Source organism: Hylobates moloch, unplaced genomic scaffold (assembly GCF_009828535.3).
Source record: "Hylobates moloch isolate HMO894 unplaced genomic scaffold, HMol_V3 SCAFFOLD_15, whole genome shotgun sequence".
Classification (NCBI taxonomy): Eukaryota; Metazoa; Chordata; class Mammalia; order Primates; family Hylobatidae; genus Hylobates; species Hylobates moloch.
The window spans coordinates 4478042-4495961 of record NW_026652290.1 but is presented as its reverse complement, the minus strand read 5'-3'; the positions used below and the strand labels follow the sequence as shown (position 1 = coordinate 4495961).

At 52.0% G+C, this 17920-nt stretch overlaps 2 protein-coding genes across 2 annotated transcripts; both read right to left on the bottom strand.

Moving 5' to 3' along the window:
* Positions 1-4104: 4104 nt before the first annotated feature.
* CUNH17orf99 (chromosome unknown C17orf99 homolog) lies at positions 4105-8985 on the bottom strand. The gene is given in 4 exon segments (XM_058429005.1): positions 4105-4215; positions 4217-4677; positions 7814-8113; positions 8955-8985. Coding segments are annotated over 4 exon segments (903 nt in total).
* A 1745-nt stretch (positions 8986-10730) lies between these two features.
* LOC131381345 (eukaryotic translation initiation factor 5A-1-like) lies at positions 10731-11600 on the bottom strand. The gene is made up of 2 exons (XM_058428781.1): positions 11486-11600; positions 10731-11209 (listed from the first exon to the last, which is right to left on the bottom strand). The coding sequence occupies exons 1-2, from the start codon at positions 11559-11561 to the stop codon at positions 10731-10733; spliced, it is 555 nt and encodes a 184-aa protein (XP_058284764.1). The 5' UTR covers positions 11562-11600.
* Positions 11601-17920: the final 6320 nt, after the last annotated feature.

The following is a 17920-nucleotide window of genomic DNA, read 5'->3' as shown; positions in this document are numbered from 1 at the left end:
TCCCACTGAAAAACCCAGGCCACACCCTGGAGCCCCCTCCCTGCCTGGCCTGTCACTGTTTCCTCCTCTCTGGGGCTAAGCCTGGGGTAGGGTCAAAGACCCCCTCCCCATTCCTCCTGGTCTGGGCAGAGCCCCAAGGCTGTGAAGGGTAGTGTGGCCTCACACTTAAGATGGTGTGCAAGGCCAGGAGCGGTGGCTCACACCTGTAATCCCAGCACTTTCGGAGGCCGAGGCGGTTGGATCACCTGAGGTCAGGAGTTCGAGACCAGCCTGACGAACATGGAGAAACCCCGTCTCTGCTAAAAATACAAAAATTAGCCGGGAGTGGTGGTGCATGCCTGTAATCCCAGCTACTTGAGAGGCTGAGGCAGGAGAATCGCTTGAACCTGGGAGGTGGAGGTTGCGGTGAGCCGAGATTGTGCCATTGCACTCCAGCCTGGGCAACAAGAGCAAAACTCTGTGTCAAAAAAAAAAAAAAAAAAAAAAAGATGGTGTGCAAGGCCAGGCGCAGTGGCTCATGCCTGTAATCCCAGCACTTTCGGAGGCCGAGGCGGGCGGATCTCCTGAGGTCTCTACTAAAAGTACAAAAAAATTAGCTGGGCGTGGTGGCGCATGTCTGTAATCCCAGCTACTTGGGAGGCTGAGGCAGGAGAATCACTTGGACCTTGGAGGCGGAGGTTGCAGTGAGCAGAGATCACACCACTGTACTCCAGCCTGCGCGACAGAGCGAGACTTTGTCCCAAAAACCAAAAACAGGCCGGGCGCGCTGGCTCACATCTGTAATCCCAGCACTTTGGGAGGCTGAGGCAGGTGGATCACCTGAGGTCAGGAGTTTGAGACCAGCCTGGCCAACATGGCAAAACCCCGTCTCTACTAAAAATACAACAACAAAAAAATTAGCTGGGCGTTGTGGTGAGCGCCTGCAATCCCAGCTACTCGGGAGGCTGAGACAGGAGAATTGCTTGAAACCAGGAGGCGGAGGTGGCAGTGAGCTGAGATTGAGCCGCTACACCCAAGCCTGGGCAACAGAGCAAGAGTTCATCTCAAACAAACAAAAAACCCCAAAAAAACAAAAACAAAAGTTAGTGAGGTGTGGTGGCAGCTACTAGTAGTCCCAGCTACTCCAGAGGCTGAGGTGGGAGAATCGCCTGAGCCCAGGAGGCACAGTTTGCAGTGAACCAAGATTGTGCCTTTGCACCCCAGCCTGGGCGACAGAGTAAGACCACTTATCGGCCGGGCGCGGTGGCTCACGCCTGTAATCCCAGCACTATGGGAGGCCGAAGCGGGCTTATCATGAGGTCAGGAGATCGAGACCACCCTGGACAACATGGTGAAACCTCGTCTCCACTAAATATACAAAAATTAGCTGGGCATGGTGGCACGTGCCTGTAGTCCCAGCTACTTGGCAGGCTGAGGCAGGAGAATCACTTGAGCCCGGGAGACGGAGGTTGCAGTGAGCCGAGATTGCACCATTGCACTCCAGCCTGGGGGACAGAGTGAGACTCCATCTCAAAAAAAAAAAAAAAAAAAAAAAAGACCACATATAAAAAAAAATGATGGCATGCAAACAGAAATGAATTTTTCAGGGCGACAGGCCGAGGGCAAAGTTTAATACATTTCCAGTTCAGCCCCCTCTCGCCTCCGTCCCTCTCTACCTCCATCCCAAGAAAAACCGGTACTGAGGGTCCAGTGCAGGGAAGGCTGGGGCAGGCTCTGTGTGTGTTGGAGTGGGGAGCGGAGGTTGTACAGACAGAGGTGTGGGATTACAGGCTGACTGAGCCCGGAAGAATTCCAGACCCCTCTTTGCTAGTTGCAGGTGCGGATTAACAAGAGCAGGTGTGCAGGTGGGGCTCAGAGTCCACCCAGGTGAGCTGGACCACGTGAGAGTTGAACCAGAGGACTGGGCCACCAGGAGGTGGGGTGCCCCTCCAAGGAAGAGGGGAGCAGGTGTGGGGGGAGGGGCTGGGCCTTTTCCCAGTGTGCTCCCCTCCCTCTCCCTACACCCAGAGAGATGTGACAGCACCTGAGAGGCGAGGACAGGGCCACACAGACCCCCTTCTTTCTGTGACCCTCCTGAAGTCCTCACACCAACACTGTCTGCGTTTGCTGAAGGCCACCAGGGCTCCAAGAATCCCAGCTGGCAGGCTTTTTTCTTTTTTTTTAAATAAACATTTTTGTGTATATTTAAGGTAGACAACCTGATATGATGGGATTCATACAGATAGCACAAAGGTTCCTATAGTGAAGCAAGTTAACATATCCACCATCTCTCATAGTTACCCATTTTTTTTTTTTTTTTTTTTTGAGACGGAGTCTCGCTCTGTCCCCTAGGCTGGAGTGCAGTGGCACGATCTCGGCTCACTGCAACCTCCGCCTCCCGGGTTCACGCCATTCTCCTGCCTCAGCCTCTCCGAGTAGCTGGGACTACAGGCGCCCGCCACCACGCCCGGCTAATTTTTTGTATTTTTAGTAGAGACGGGGTTTCACCATGGTCTCGATCTCCTGACCTCGTGATCCGCCCGCCTCGGCCTCCCAAAGTGCTGGGATTACAAGCGTGAGCCACTGCGCCCGGCCACCCATTTTTGTTTTTGTTTTTGTTTTTGTGGCAAGGGCAGCTAAAACACACTCATTTTGCATGAACTCCAAGTACGAACAGTGCACGCTGATGGCCTGCAGTCCTCTGTCGTGCTTGGCTCTCTGGACGGTTCATTCTACATGGCTGTTGCTTTGTGTCCTCTGACCTCCCCATTCCCTATCCTGAACCCCCCAAACTCCTCTTCACTCAGACGGTGGGTGCTCCTGTAGGGCGGCAAGGCAAGGATGGGGCTCTCCAGGGAACCCTGCCAGTCCTCCATCTTCTGGTCACGACCTTGATGACAAAGCAGTGGAGACTCAAGTCAGGCAGGCTCACCTCCCAGCCATCCCCTCCCGAGGCGTCTGAGAGTGTTTGTTTGTTTGTTTTTTTGTTTGTTTTGAGACGGAGTTTTGCTGTTTTTGTCCAGGCTGGAGTGCAATGGCGCGATCTCGGCTCACTGCAACCTCCACCTCCCGGGTTCAAGTGATTCTCCTGCCTCAGCCTCCCAAGTAGCTGGGACTACAGGCCCACACCACCACGCCCGGCTAATTTTGTATTTTTAGTAGAAATGGGGTTTCTCCATGTTGGCCAGGCTGGTCTTGAACTCCTGACCTCAGGTGATCTGCCTGCCTCAGCCTCCCAAAGTGCTGGGATTACAGGTGTGAGCCACTGTACCCGGCCTGCCTCTGGGAGTTTTATGGTGCCAAGCACATCAGTGCCCCAGCAGGAGAGACATGAGGCTTACCCCACTAAATGAAGGCTGTACCCCATTTTACAGAAGGAAAAACTGAGGCTTGGCGAGGTGACATGGCTCACCCACGAGTCTGGCCTCTGGAAAGAACAGACTTGGTAGAAGTGAGATGGGAGAGTGCCAAGGATGGACTTCCGGCAGAGCCACGTAAGGGCCTGGGCCACAGGCAGAGGATGAGAACCAGGACATGGCAGTGTCTCCCAAACAAAGAGAGGTGAGATCATAGAGGCAGGGCTGGCCACCACCAAAGCCAGACAGGCAGAGCACACAGACCTGTGGTGCCTGCGCTCAGACCTACAAAGGCCCTGGTCACCTTACATGTCAGTAAAGCCATGGCCTTGGAGAGGGGACCCTGGGAGGCTGGGCCCCAGGCTCTTGCCACCACCTCGGAAAGACTGCCCAATGTGGTTCTTACAGAAGGCAGGAGCTCCTGGTCCACCTTGGTCTCCTGGAGGCATCATCCCTGCATCCCTGCTCAGACCCCATAAAGAACTTAGGAGAGTGCCCTCCCAGAGGCCAGCAGACTCAGTTATAGGGCAATTGGGAGCATTGGCCAGGGTCCGATAACACCTTGAATGTGTAAGCCTCAGTAGGCACATGGCACACAGTAGGTCCTCATAAACACCTTCGAGTCGTGCGTAGGCGGTGACAGCCCTTCTTTGCCACGGCCACACCCCTACACTGCAAGCCCCACCACCTGAGCTCCGCAGCCAGGGCCCGGTTGGACCTCTCAGGCCATCAGCAGCTCTCCCTCCTCCCTGCATGCAGCACCCATTTCCTACCTGGCCCACGTGGTCCAGCCCAGCATCCCGGAGGTGACGGCCGCAATGGAGGCGAGGCTGCCAGCCAGCACGATAGTGGGTGCCTTGGGTAACTCTCCTGGGAGGGGGGCGGAGGCAGCTGGGTTGGGCTTCCTTTAGGCAGGGGCCAGGGTGGGCATGGTTGCCTCCTGTGCCCTCTCTGCTCTCAGCAGTGGCCGGGTAGAGCTGTCCCACTTCCCATCGACCTGTGTCTTGGACACTAGCACCCTCCCAGCACAGAAGCACCAGCTGCCCCTCTGGAAATCCAAGGGCCCTCTCACCTGGGGGCACCAGTGTGAGGGCGCTGTGCTGGACATTGACGTTGTTTGCAGCCTGGCACTGGAACCAGTCCGATGTCTGGCTCGGCAGGAAGGAGAAGTTGGCAGGCTGCCCGTGGCGTGGTCTCTGCTGCAGGTGAACCTGCCCGTCCTTCCCGACCAGGCTGTAGGTGATGGGTGGGCTGCCCGAGAACGCCTGGCAGGACATCTCCACCCTGGGGCCTGACCCTCTGTCCCGCAGAGTGAAGTTGGCCCGCAGCTCAGACACTGGCTCTGGCAGGGTGGGGGAAGGTAGCACAGGCATGGCTGAGCGGTTTTAAACCCCTCCTCCTCAGTAAGTTCTCCTCATTACAAAATGCCTAATGAGCTTAGCTGTGGCTGCCGCTTCCTCCAGGCCGCCTTCTAGAGTTTGCCCTCCACCTTGTGTCTGGGCTGCTGCCCTACCTGCCGTGTGTACCACACAATTTCACATTTGGTTTTTCTCTTATTTTTACTTTACTTTGAAACAGGGTCTTGCTCTGTCGCCCAGGCTGGAGTGCAGTGGCGCGATCTAGGCCCACTGCAACCTCCACCTCCCCGGCTCAAGCAATTCTCCCATCTCAGCCTCCCGAGTAGCTAGGACCACAGGTGTGCACCACCACATCCAGCTAATTTTTGTATTTTTTGTAGAGATGGGGTTTCACCATGTTGGCCAGGCTGGTCTCAAACTCCTGGGCTCAAGCAATCTTCTGCCTCAGCCTCCCAAAGTGCTGGGATTATAGGCATGAGCCACCATGCCCAGCCTGGTTTTATTCTTGTGTAGTATATTTCAGATTGCCAGACTTAGCCAATAAAAATACAGTTAAATTTTAATTTCAGATAAACAATGAATAATTTCTTACTATACGTATGTCCTATGTAAAATTTATCTGGCAACTCTATCATTCAGTCTTGTCTTTTTTACTGAAAGACAAGCTACTTCAGGATAAGAACTGTCATGTAGGAGATTCTAGAATCCCTCAGGCCTTGAGCCTAATGCTCTAGACATTCTTACTGATTAGTAATAACCACCACACTTGCCACCTACTAAAAGGCTTTCATTTAATAGGTCCCCTGGAGTAGGACCTATTACTATTTTAGAGACAAAGTCTCTGTCGCCCAGGCTAGAGTGCAATGGTGTGATCACGGCTCACTGCAGGCTCCAACTCCTGGGCTCAAATGATCCTCCCACCTCAGCCACCCAAGTAGCTGGGACAACAGGCATGCACCACCACACCTGATTAATTTTTTAAAAAATTGCTAATGGCTGGGTGCAGTGGCTCATGCCTGTAATCCCAGCACTTTAGGAGGCCTAGGTGGGTGGATCACTTGAGGTCAGGAGTTTGAGACCAGCCTGGCCAACATGGTGAAACCCCGTGTCTACTAAAAATACAAAAATTTGTCGGGTAAGGGGGCAAGGGCCTGCAGTCCCAGCTACTCGGGAGGCTGAGGCAGGAGAATCGCTTGAATCTGGGAGGCGGAGGTTGCAGTGAGCCGAGATCGTGTCACTGCAGTTCAGCCTGGGCGACAGAGCAAGACTCCATCTCAAAAAAAGAAAATAATTTTTTTGGCCGGGCGCGGTGGCTCACGCTTGTAATCCCAGCACTTTGGGAGGCCGAGGCGGGCGGATCACGAGGTCAGGAGATCGAGACCATGGTGAAACCCCGTCTCTACTAAAAATACAAAAAAAAAATTAGCCGGGCGTAGTGGCGGGCGCCTGTAGTCCCAGCTACTCGGAGAGGCTGAGGCAGGAGAATGGCGTGAACCCGGGAGGCGGAGCTTGCAGTGAGCCGAGAGCGCGCCACTGCACTCCAGCCTGGGCGACAGAGCGAGACTCCGTCTCAAAAAAAAAAAAAAAAAAAAAAAAAGAAAATAATTTTTTTGTAGACATAGAGTGTCACTCTGTGGTCCAGGCTGGTCTCAAACTCTTGGCTTCAAAGGATTCTCCCACCTTGGCCTCCCAAAATGCTGGGAATACAGGTGTGAGCCAGCTCACAGGCCTCCGTTATTATTTTCCTTTTGCAGAAAAAGCAGTTGAAGCTCAGCGGTCCGATGACGTGCTCAAGACCCCAGCCAGTAAGTGTGGGGATTTGAACCTTGGACCTGTTGGGCTGCAGACCCTGGGCTCATCTCCCCTAGGCTGTCTTTTCCTGGTGTTCTTAGGGTGTGGGCCAAAGGATGAATGGGGAGTTTCCTTGTCCCACCCTAAGTTGGGCAATAATTCCTGGTTCCCATACCCCATAGCTCCCACCAAGAAGTTTACCTGAGTTACTATCAGGATGGAAACAGGAAGAAGGCAGGGTTTAGAGCTGGACAGAGTGGGGTTTGAAAGCAGCCTTGGCCACTTGCCAGCCATGTGGCGACTTTCTTTTTTTTTTTTTGAGACAGAGTCTCTGTCGCCTAGGCTGGCGTGCAGTGGCATGAACTCGGCTCACTGCAACCTTCATCTCCTGGTTTCAAGTGACTCTATTGCCTCAGTCTCCCCAGCAGCTGGGATTATAGGTGCCCACCACCACACCCAGCTAATTTTTGTATTTTTAGTAGACATGGAGTTTCACTACGTTGGCCAGACTGGTTTGGAACTCCTGACCTCAAGTGATCCACCCGCCTGGGCCTCCCAAAGTGCTGGGATTACAGGCATGAGCCACCACACCCAGCCCCTGGGGCAACTTTCTTAACTCCCCAGAGCTTTAGCTTCCATAGCTACAGACCCAGAGGCTCAGACCCCACCCCTGACACTGCTGTGAAGATCAAGTGAAGTAATGCACAAAACGTGCCTACCTTTTTTTTTCGGTTTTTTTTTTTTTTGGGACCGCTCTGTTACCCAGGCTGGAGTACAGTGGCCCAATCTTGACTCACTGCAACCTCTGCCTCCCGGGTTCAAGCGATTCTCCTGCCTCAGCCTCCTGAGTAGCTGGGACTACAGGTGCACCCCACCACACCTGGCTAATCTTTGTATTTTTAGTAGAAATGGGGTTTCGCCATGTTGCCCAGGCTAGTCTCGAACTCCTAGGCTCCAGCGATCAGCCTGCCTCGGCCTCCCACAGTGCAGGGATTTGCGCCCAGCCAAACGTGCCTAGTTTAGCACCTTGAGGTCCGAGCTGACAACTGGGGCCCAGTCATTTCTGCCATCCATGGGGCTCTTTCCCTCTGTGCCCTCAGGCCCCTGCCAGGAGACTGTGCCCTCAGGGCCCCAGCCAGGGATGGCAAGCCCTGAGAAAAGGCCCTGAGGGACCGAGAATGGTCTTGGAGGTGGCAGCCTGTCCTTGTCCACACCCTCAAGCCCTGGCTGTCTCTAACCCCAGCAAGGTTTACAATTCCCACTCCCAGAGCTCCCCATTGATCTGCACCCCACCTGCCTCCTCAGCCCTGTGCCCCACACCGCACTCACTGGACCACAGCTCCCAGTACATCTGCAGCCTGGCACTGTCCACATGGGCACCTGAGGTGGAGGCCGCCCGGCAGAAGTAGGTGAGCAGGTCTGGACTGGACTTGAGTGTGATGTTGAGGTTGAAGGAGGCCGGCTCGTGGGTCTTCACCAACTTCTTGGCCACCTTGATGTTCTTGGTTCCACAGAGGGAATAGCTGATGGGCGGTGGTGCCTGGGGTGCATGGCAGGTTATGAGTACCCGGCGGCCTTTGGGGAAAACTTCCAGGACTTTGTAGGCAATGGAGACCACAGGGGTGATTTCTGGGAGATGAAAAGGTCCAAGAAAGAAAACGACATGATCAAGCACCTTAAGAAGGTACTGGTTTGGCCAGGCTCGGTGGCAAACACCTGTAATCCCAGCATTTGGGAGGTCCAGGCGGACGGATCACTTGAGGTCAGGAGTTCAAAACCAGTGTAGCCGACATGGTGAAAGTCTGTCTCTACTACAAATACAAAAATTAGCCGGGCATAGTGATGCACGCCTGTAATCCCTGCTACTCGGGAAGCTAAGGCAGGAGAATCTCTTGAACCAGGAAGGCAGAGGTGGCAGTGAGCCGAGATCACGCCACTGCACTCCAGCCTGGGCGACAGAGGGAGACTCAGGAAAAAAAAAAAAAAAAAAAAAAGGATGCTGGGTTTAGCATGTTATCTCTCTCTTTTTTTTTTTTTTTTTTAGATGGAGTCTTGCTCTGTCACCTAGGCTGGAGTGCAGTGGCACGATCTCTGCTCACCACAACCTCCGCCTCCTGTGTCCAAGTGATTCTCCTGCCTCAGCCTCCCGAGTAGCTGGGACTGCAGGCGCATGCCACCACGCCTGGCTAATTTTTGTATTTTTAGTAGAGACAGGGTTTCACCATGTTGGTCAGGCTGGTCTCGAACTCCTGACCTCGTGATCCACCTGCCTCGGCCTCCCAAAGTGCTGGGATTACAGGCGTCAGCCACCGCGCCCCGCTGCAATTTACTTCTATAACAAACCTGCACATGTACCCCTGAACCTAAAAATTACAAATAAATAAATGAAACCAGTAGACCTCAGAATAAAGAAAAAATAAAGAAAGAAAATACTGATTTAGTGATTCCTCAAAAAGTTAAACAGACTTACCATATGACTCAACAATTCCATGCCTAGACATATACCAAATAATAGAAAACAGGGACTCAAACAGATACCTGTACACACACGTTCGTGGCAGCGTGATTCACCACAGCCAAAAGGTGGAAACAGCCCAAATATCTATCAACGGACGAATGGGTAAATAGAATGTGGTTGATCCATATAAGGAATATTACTCAGCCTTAGAAAGAAATGAACACAGATGCAGGCTGCAGCAGGGATGAGCCGTAACAACATTCCACTAAACAAAAAGGCAGATGTGAAGGGCAACCGTTGCATGAGTCCATGTGTGTGCAAAGTTCAGAATAGGAAAACTCACAGAGATAGAAAGCAGATTGGTGGTTACTGGGGCCCAGGGGAGGGGGAAATGGGGAGTAACTGCCTAATAGATACGGGGTTTCCTTTTGGGGTGATGAAAATCTCTCGGAACTAGATAGCGGTGGTGGTTGTGCAACATTCTGAATGCACTAAATGCTGCTGAATTCTCTTTTTTTTTTTGAGACAGAGTCTTGCACTGTCGCCTCCCGTGTTCAAGAGATTCTCGTGCCTCAGCCTCCAGAGTAGCTGGGATTAGAGGCACCCGCCACCACGCCCGGCTAATTTTTGTATTTTTAGTAGACATGGGGTTTCATCATGTTGGCCAGACTGGTCTTGAACTCGAGACCTCAGGTGATCCGCCCGCCTCAGCCTCCCAAAGTGCTGGGATTACAGGTGTAAGCCACTGTGCCCGGCCCACTTTTATTTCTTTATTTAAAAACAGAGTCTTGCTCTGTCGTCCAGACTGGAGTGCAGTAGCACGATCTCAGCTCACTGCAACCTCCACCTCCTGGGTTCAAGCGATTCTCATGTCTCAGCCTACCATGTAGTGGGGACTCCAGGCATGCACCACCATGCCCAGCTAATTTTTGTATTTTCAGTAGAGATGGGGTTTTTTCTTTTTTTTTTTTTTGAGACGGAGTCTTGCTCTGTCCCCCAGGCTGGAGTGCAGTGGCGCGATCTCGGCTCACTGCAAGCTCCGCCTCCCAGGTTCACGCCATTCTCCTGCCTCAGCCTCTCCGAGTAGCTGGGACTACAGGCGCCTGCCACCACGCCTGGCTAATTTTTTTGTATTTTTAGTAGAGACGGGGTTTCACCATGGTCTCGATCTCCTGACCTCGCGATCCGCCCGCCTCGGCCTCCCAAATTGCTGGGATTACAAGCGTGAGCCACCGCGCCCGGCCCAGGTTTGATTTTAACAAATGTGTCGGGGAGAGAGCCCGCAGGGAAAGGTAAAGCCCACAGGGGCAGGGCCCTCCCAGGTTTGGGGAGAGACACAGGCAGGGGAGGGGGCTGGTCTCCAGTCTGTTGGGGTGGTGCTCAGGGTAAAGGGCTATGGGCAACAGGGGACCAGACCAGGGATGAGTGGGGAGGGCATAAGGACCATTTGCCAGAATCCACCGCTTTCTGATTCCAGGTTGAATTAAAAAACAAAAACTAAACCACAAGCAGCACCCACCCTCTTCTCCCCGAGCAGGGCTGTAGCGTGAGGGGGAAGAGGAGGGCAGCTTCCCCAGGGCCACGGCTTCGCTTGCTCCTGGCCAAGGGAGCTGGGTGAAGGGCAGGGGCTATCCGACAGATTGAGGGGATGCGGAAAACCAAAATAAAACATCAAATAAATTGTGCAGGAGGAGGCCGAGATCGCGCCACTGCACTCCAGCCTGGGCGACAGGGCGAGACTCCGTCTCAAAAAAAAAAAAAACAATTATGTAGGAGGAGTCCAGCAGCCTAGGACCAGGCCAGAGCCAAGCCAGGCTGGGGGAGGGGGCCTCTTGGGAGGATCACTGCTGTCACCAACGCCACCCTGGGAGCCTCGATTGCAACAGCTGCCTCCTCAGTCATGGCAGACAGCACCACGATCAGGATCTCTTCTCCACAGCCGTACTTCTGCTCAATCTCCTTGCCAAGGTCTCCCTCATGCAGACGAAGGTCCTCTCGCACCTCCCGGCTGTCCTGGAGCAGTGTTAGGTGCCCATCATGGATGCCAATCAGCTGGAAGTCATTCCTTTTGATGTTGGGGACATCCATTTTGTGAGTTGATGGGCAGATATCTTCATATTTCTTCCCAGTAAAGATGTCAGTACCAACCAGGTGGACCTTGGCATGGCCGTGCTTGCCAGTCATCGAAGTAGACATCTCGATGATCTTACGTGGCCGGCCTTTGAGTAACACAAAGCCATTTTTTTTTTTTTTTTTTGAGACAGGGTCTCGCTCTGTCGCCCAGGCTGGAGTGCAGTGACACTCCGCAAGCTCTGCCTCCCGGGTTCACGCCATTCTCCTGCCTCAGCCTCCAGAGTAGCTGGGACTACAGGCGCCCGCCACCACGCCCAGCTAATTTTTGTATTTTTAGTAGAGACAGGGTTTCACCATTTTAGCCAGGATGGTTTTGATCTCCTGACCTTGTGATCCGCCTGCCTCAGACTCCCAAAGTGCTGGCATTATGGGCATGAGCCACCGCGCCTGGCCCACAAAGCCATTCTTACATAATGCTGAGCACTGCATTGGGAAGGTGGCTGAGGCCCCTGCATCTCCTGTCTTGAAGTCCAAATCATCTGCCATTTTAAGAGGCTTTGATTCCAACTCAAACGAACGCACTGACTCGACCCTGTCCGCTGGCTGCAAGCCCAACTACTGCCTCTGAGCCCACCGCTGCCGCCGCCGCCGCTGCTGAACACAGGTCTTAGTACGCAGGCACCTGAGATGGGTTTTCACCATGTGGGCCAGGCTGCTCTTGAACTCCTGACCTCATGATGGGTCTGCCTCGGCCTCCCAAAGTGCTGGGATTACGGGTGTGAGCCACCGTGCCTGGCCTAAGTTTTGTATTTTTAGTAGAGACAGGGTTTCACTATGTTGGTTAGGCTGGTCTTGAACTCCTGGCCTCAAGTCATCCGGCCGCCTCGGCCTCCCAAAGTGCTGGCATTACAAGCGTGAGCCAGCGTGCCCGGCGAATTATCACTTTTAAATGGTTGACTTTTTGTTATGTGAATTTCACCTGTAAAAAAAAGAAAATACTAGAAAAAGGGCTACCTCCTGGGTTTAGGCTGTTTCTTTCCAGAATATTTTTCTATAAAAACAAAATGCGTCCAGGCACGGTGGCCACCATGTCTGGATCCCAGCACTTTGGGAAGCTGAGGCGGGTGGACTGCTTGAGCCTCGGAGTTTGAGATCAGCTTCAACAACACAGTGAGAACCACTCTAAAAATAGATAAATAAACAAAATTAGTCAGGTGTGGTGGTGCTCGCCTGTGGTCCCAGCTACTCCAGAGGTTGAGGGGAGAGGATCACTTACTTGAGCTTGGGAGACTGAAGCTACAGTGAGCTATGATCGTGCCACTGCACTCCAGCCTGGGTGAAAGAGTGAGACCCTATTTCTTAAATAATTAATTAATTAATTAATTAAATAAAAGGAGTTTTGAAGAATTGAGGCTCCTGTAGGAGACCAGCCTGCTCATAGCACCTAAAATGCTCTTCTCCCTAGACCCAGATCAAAACCAGCCGGTCAGCCCATTCCAGCAGGCCTTCACCCACCTACGCCAGGTATCTGCTTTCTGCTTGTGAGTGACTTCTCTGTTTTGGAAGCAAATCCTGGAGTCAATTTCATTGCTGAAAACATCTCTGAGATCTTCCTAGTGGGCCTGATGCTATCCTTGCTGATTCTTTTTTTTTTTTTTTTTTTTTTAGAGATGGAGTTTTGCTCTGTTGCCCAGGCCTGGAGTGCAGTGGTGCGATCTCGGCTCACTACAACCTCCACCTCCTGGGTTCAAGTGATTCTCCTGCCTCAGCCTCCCAAGTAGCTGGGACAATAGGCACCCGCAACCACGCCCAGCTAATTTTTGTATTTTTAGTAGAGACTGGGTTTCGCCATGTTGGCCAGGCTGGTCTCGATCTCTTGACCTCAGGTGATCCGCCTGCCTGGGCCTCCCAAAGTGCTGGGATTACAGGCGTGAGCCACTGTGCCTGGCCATTACTGATTCTTTAAGACAGCAATTGGGTTTAAACAAAAAAGTTTCTGGAATAGGGGTTTGAGGGAGAGGGTTGTATTATACCAATGGCAGGGATCTGTTTGCATTTCAAGAATAGTGCGTAGTCCGGGCATGGTGGCTCACATCTGTATTCCCAGCACTGTGAGGCCGAGGCGGGTGGATCACCTGAGGTCAGGAGTTCGAGACCAGCCTGGCCAACATAGAGAAACCCCGTCTCTACTAAAAATACAAAAATTATCTGGGCGTGGTGGTACATGCCTGTAATTCCAGCTACTCAGAAGACTGAGGCCAGAGAATCACTTGAACCCAGGAGACAGAGGTTACAGTGAGCCAATATCCTGCCACTGTACTCTAGCATGGGTGACAGAGCAAGACTCCGTCTCAAAAAAAAAGAAAGAAAAGAAAGAAAAAGAATAGTGTGTATCAGGTGGGCACAGTAGCTCAGGCCCGTAATACCAGCACTTTGGGAAGGCCAAGGCAGGAGGATTGCTTAAGCCCAGGGGTTCCAGACCAGCCTGGGCAACACAGTGAGACCCCACCTCTATTTAATCAAAAGAAAAATTAAAAAGAAAAAAAGAATACTGTGTGGTTGGGGCAGTGCGTGGGGGAGGGGTAGAAAGAAGGGTCTATGAAATCTGAATATTATCGACGTCATGAATCGCCTTTGCTCGGCTGATCATGTCTGCTCTGGAAACCACCCTGCAACGAGGAAACTGCTGATTGAGCAGAGAACTGGAACAAACTAGAGTGTGTGACCACTAAGCATATTTCATTCTAGACCAGTAACTCTCAACCAGGAGCAATTTTGCCTCCAGGGGACCTTTGGGTCTGGGGACATTTTCGGTTGTCAGTATTGGGAGGTGCACTAGCTTGGGCAACACAGCCAGACCCCGTCTCCACAAAAAAAAAAACAAACAAACAAAAAAAAAATAGGGGTTGCTGCTGACATTTAGTAGGTAGAGGCCAAGGATGTCGCAAAGCATCCTACGGTGCACAGTCGGCCCCCACCGCGAAGAATGGTCTGGCCTCAAGTGTCAGGAGTGCTGAGGTTGACAACTCTGGTCTAGGCAGCAGCCTTCCAGAATCAGGATGTCTTCCCCTGCCCAGGGCTGCACAGACACCAACAATTATTTTCTCATCCGTGCCCCTTTGAAAATTTCATAAGAACTCTCCTTTATTTATTTATTTATTTATTTTTGAGATGGAGTCTCACTCTGTTACCCAGACTGGAGTGCAATGTCGTGATCTTGGCTCACTGCAACCTCTGCCTCCCAGGTTCAAGCAATTCTTCTGCCTCAGCCTCCCAAGTAGCTGGGATTACAGGCATGCGTCACCACGCCTGGCTAATTTTGTATTTTTAGTAGAGACGGGGTTTCTCCATGTTGGTTAGGCTGGTCTCAAACGCCCGACCTTAGGTGATTCACCTGCCTCGGCCCCCCAAAGTGCTGGGATTACAGGTATGAGCCACTGTGCCCGGCCTATTCATTTACTTTTTTGAGATGAAGTCTTACCCTGTCGCCCAGGCCTCAGTGCAGTGGTGTAATCTTGGCTCACTGCAACCTCCGCCTCCCGGGTTCAAGCGATCTCCTGCCTCAGCTGTCCGAGTAGCTGGGACTACAGACACATGCCACTACGCCTAATTTTGTATTTTTGGTAGAGATGGAGTTTTACCACATTGGCCAGACTGGTCCCGAACTCCTGACCTCAGGTGATCCGCCCATCTCAGCCTCCCAAAGTGCTGGGATTACAGGCATGAGCCACTGCACCCAGCCAGACTCTCCTTTTTAGATGGAGAAGAATACTTTTTTTTTTTTTTTTTAGGCCTGGCACAGTGGCTCACGCCTGTAATTCCAGCACTTTGGGAGGCTGAGGAGGGTGAATCGTTTGAGGCCAGGAGTTCAAAGCCACCCTGGGCAACATGGTGAAACCCTGTCTCTATTAAAAATACACAAATTAGCCCAGTATGGTGGCTCGAGCCTGTAGTTCCAGATATTTCAGAGGCTGAGGCATGAGAATCACTTGAACCTGAGAGGTGGAGGCTGCGGTGAGCCGAGATTGCGCTGCTGCACTCCAGCCTGGGTGACAGAGTGAGACTGTGTCTTAAAAAAAAAAAAAAAAAGAAATACTTTTTTTTTTTCCCCCCAAACAGGCTTTCATGGGAAAATCTTCGATTTGAAGAAAGTGAAGGTGTATCTGGAAGTGAAGGCACCCTCTGGGGCATCCTCTTGCAGATGCCTCTGCTGATTCATTTAGTCAATTTGACCCTCAGGGCCAAGAGGCCTTCTCTTCATGGTCCAAAAACTATCGCAGGGTCCAGAAGCCTGCCTCATGTGGGGAAGTGGGAGTCCAGGCCTGACACGTGATCACCCTTTCTTTTCGCTCCCTTTGTGAAGGGAAATGATCTTTTTTTTTTTTTTTTTGAGACAGAATCTCGCTCTGTCACCCAGGCTGGAGTGCAGTGGCGCGATCTCAGCTCACTGCAAGCTCCACCTCCCGGGTTCACGCCATTCTCCTGCCTCAGCCTTCTGAATAGCTGGGACTACAAGCGCCTGCCACCACACCGGCTAATTTTTTGTATTTTTAGTAGAGACGGGGTTTCACCGTGTTAGCCAGGATGGTCTCGATCTCCTGACCTCGTGATCCGCCCGCCTCGGCCTCCCAAAGTGCTGGGATTACAGGCGTGAGCCACCGCGCCCGGCCGGGAAATGATCTTGACTTACAAAAGTGGAAAGAAAAACTGCTCTCTCTTCATTTCCATTTCAGTCTTCATTAATAGAAGCTTGATTTGCATAAGTTCACAGACAGGAACCATTTTTAGAGTACACTGTAGCAGGGACATTCACTTTTTTTTTTCTTTTTTTGAGACGGAGTCTCGCTCTGTCACCCAGGCTAGAGTGCAGTGGTGCGATCTCGGTTCACTGCAACCTCCGCCTCCTGGGTTCAAGAGATTCTCCTGCCTCAGCCTCCCGAGTAGCTGGGATTACGGGTATGCACCACCACGCCTGGCTAATTTTTTGTATTTTTAGTAGAGCCGGGGTTTCTCCATGTTAGCCAGGCTGGTCTTGAACGCCTGAGCTCAGGAGATCGGCCCCCCTCGGCCTCCCAGAGTGCTGGGAATACAGGGTGAGCCACCGCCCCGGGCCGCGCATTCACTTTATATCCTCACAAGACTTTGGTTTTTTCCTTTTGATTATTTAGTTTATGGATCAGCCTGCCAATAAAGGATGGTCTATCTTTTTTTTTTAATTTATTTTTTTTCTTTGAGACAGGGTCTTGCTTTGTCTCCTAGGCCTGAGTGCAGTGGCGCGATCTCAATTCACTGCAACCTCTGCCTCCCTGTTTCTTTTTTTTTTTGAGACGGAGTTTTGCTCTTGTTGTCCAGGCTGGAGTGCAATGGCATGATCTCGGCTCACCACAACCTCTGTCTCCTGGGTTCAAGCAATTCTCCTGCCTCAGCCTCCCGAGTAACTGGGATTACAGGCATGCGCCTCCACGCCCGGCTAATTTTTTTTTGTATTTTTAGTAGAGATGGGGTTTCTCCATGTTGGTCAGGCTGGTCTCCAACTCCTGACCTCAGGTGATCCACCTGCCTCGGCCTCCCAAAGTGCTAGGATTATAGGCGTGAGCCACCGCGCCCGGCTTCTGCTTCCCTGTTTCAAGTGATTCTCCTGCCTCACCCTCCTGAGTAGCTGGTATTACAGATGCACGCCACCATGCTTGGCTAATTTTTGTATTTTTAGTAGAGATGGGGTTTCATCATGTTGGCCAGGCTGATCTACAATTCCTGACCTCAAGTGATCCACCCACCTCAGCCTTCCAAAGTGCTGGGATTATAGGCCTGAGCCACCTGCCTGGCCTATCATTTACTTTAAAATTCTTCTGCTTGTCTGGGCGTGGTGGCTTACACCTATAATCCCAGAGCTTTCGGAGGCCAAGGCAGGGATCCCTTGAGCCCAGGAGTTTGAGACCAGCCTGGGCAAAAAAGCAAGATCCTGTCTCTAAGAAAAAAAAAAAAATTGGCTGGGTGCAGTGGCTCATGCCTATAATCCTAACACTTTGGGAGGCCGAGGCTGCTGAATCACTTGAGCTCAGAAGTTTGAGACCAGCCTGGGCAACATGGCAAAACCCCATCTCTACTAAAAATACAAAAATTAGCCGGGCATGGTGGCATGTGCCTGTAGTCCCAGCTACTTAGCAGGTTGAGGTGGGAGGATCTCTTGAACCTGGAAGGTGGAGGCTGCAGTGAGCCAAGAGTGCGCGACTGCGCTCCAGCCTGGGTGACAAAGTGAGACCCTGTCTCGAAAAAAAAAAAAAAATTAAGTGGGCATGGTGGTATGCACCAGCTACTCAGGAGGCTGACATGGGAGGATGTTTGAGCCCAGGAGGTTGAGGCTTTAGTGAGCTGTAATCACGCCACTGCACTCCAGCCTGGGTGACAGAGCAAGACCCTGTCTCAAAATAAGTAAGTAGGTAAGTAAATAAATAAATAAAATTCATCTGCTCTGCAAGAGCACTTAAATAATGAGAAGGCACACTCAAAATCTGAAAAAGTGAGGACAAGGCTGCCCTCGGGACAGGAAGCTAAGCCAAGCCCAGGCTGGGCGCGGGGTCACTGCAGGGAAACTGTGGAGGGCTCATGTCCAGGCCCAGACACGGTGCTAGTGCCCTGAGTGACTCCAAAGCCCTTCCAGATTGTGCTACCCCTCTCCAGACTGGTCTCTGTGACAACAGGAAGCTTAGAAATTCCAGTCCCAACCCTGGAGGTTGCAATTCATTACACCTAGGGAGGGGCTCTGAGATCTGATTTTGAATAAGCCGCCGTCCGTCCGTTGAGGGTTGAATTATGTCCTCCAAAAAGACAGGTTCCAATGGTGACTCCCAGGACCTGCCCATGGGAACATATTTGGAAATCAGGTTTTTACAGATGGCTCCCCT

What these genes read in the sequence shown, in the direction of transcription:
- LOC131381345 (XM_058428781.1), bottom strand. Translation starts at nt 11,561, where the DNA reads ATGGCAGATGATTTGGACTTCAAGACAGGAGATGCAGGGGCCTCAGCC. An exon ending in AATGCAGTGCTCAGCATTAT is followed by an intron (nt 11,210 to 11,485) that starts GTAAGAATGGCT and finishes CGACAGAGCGAG; the next exon opens with ACCCTGTCTCAAAAAAAAAA.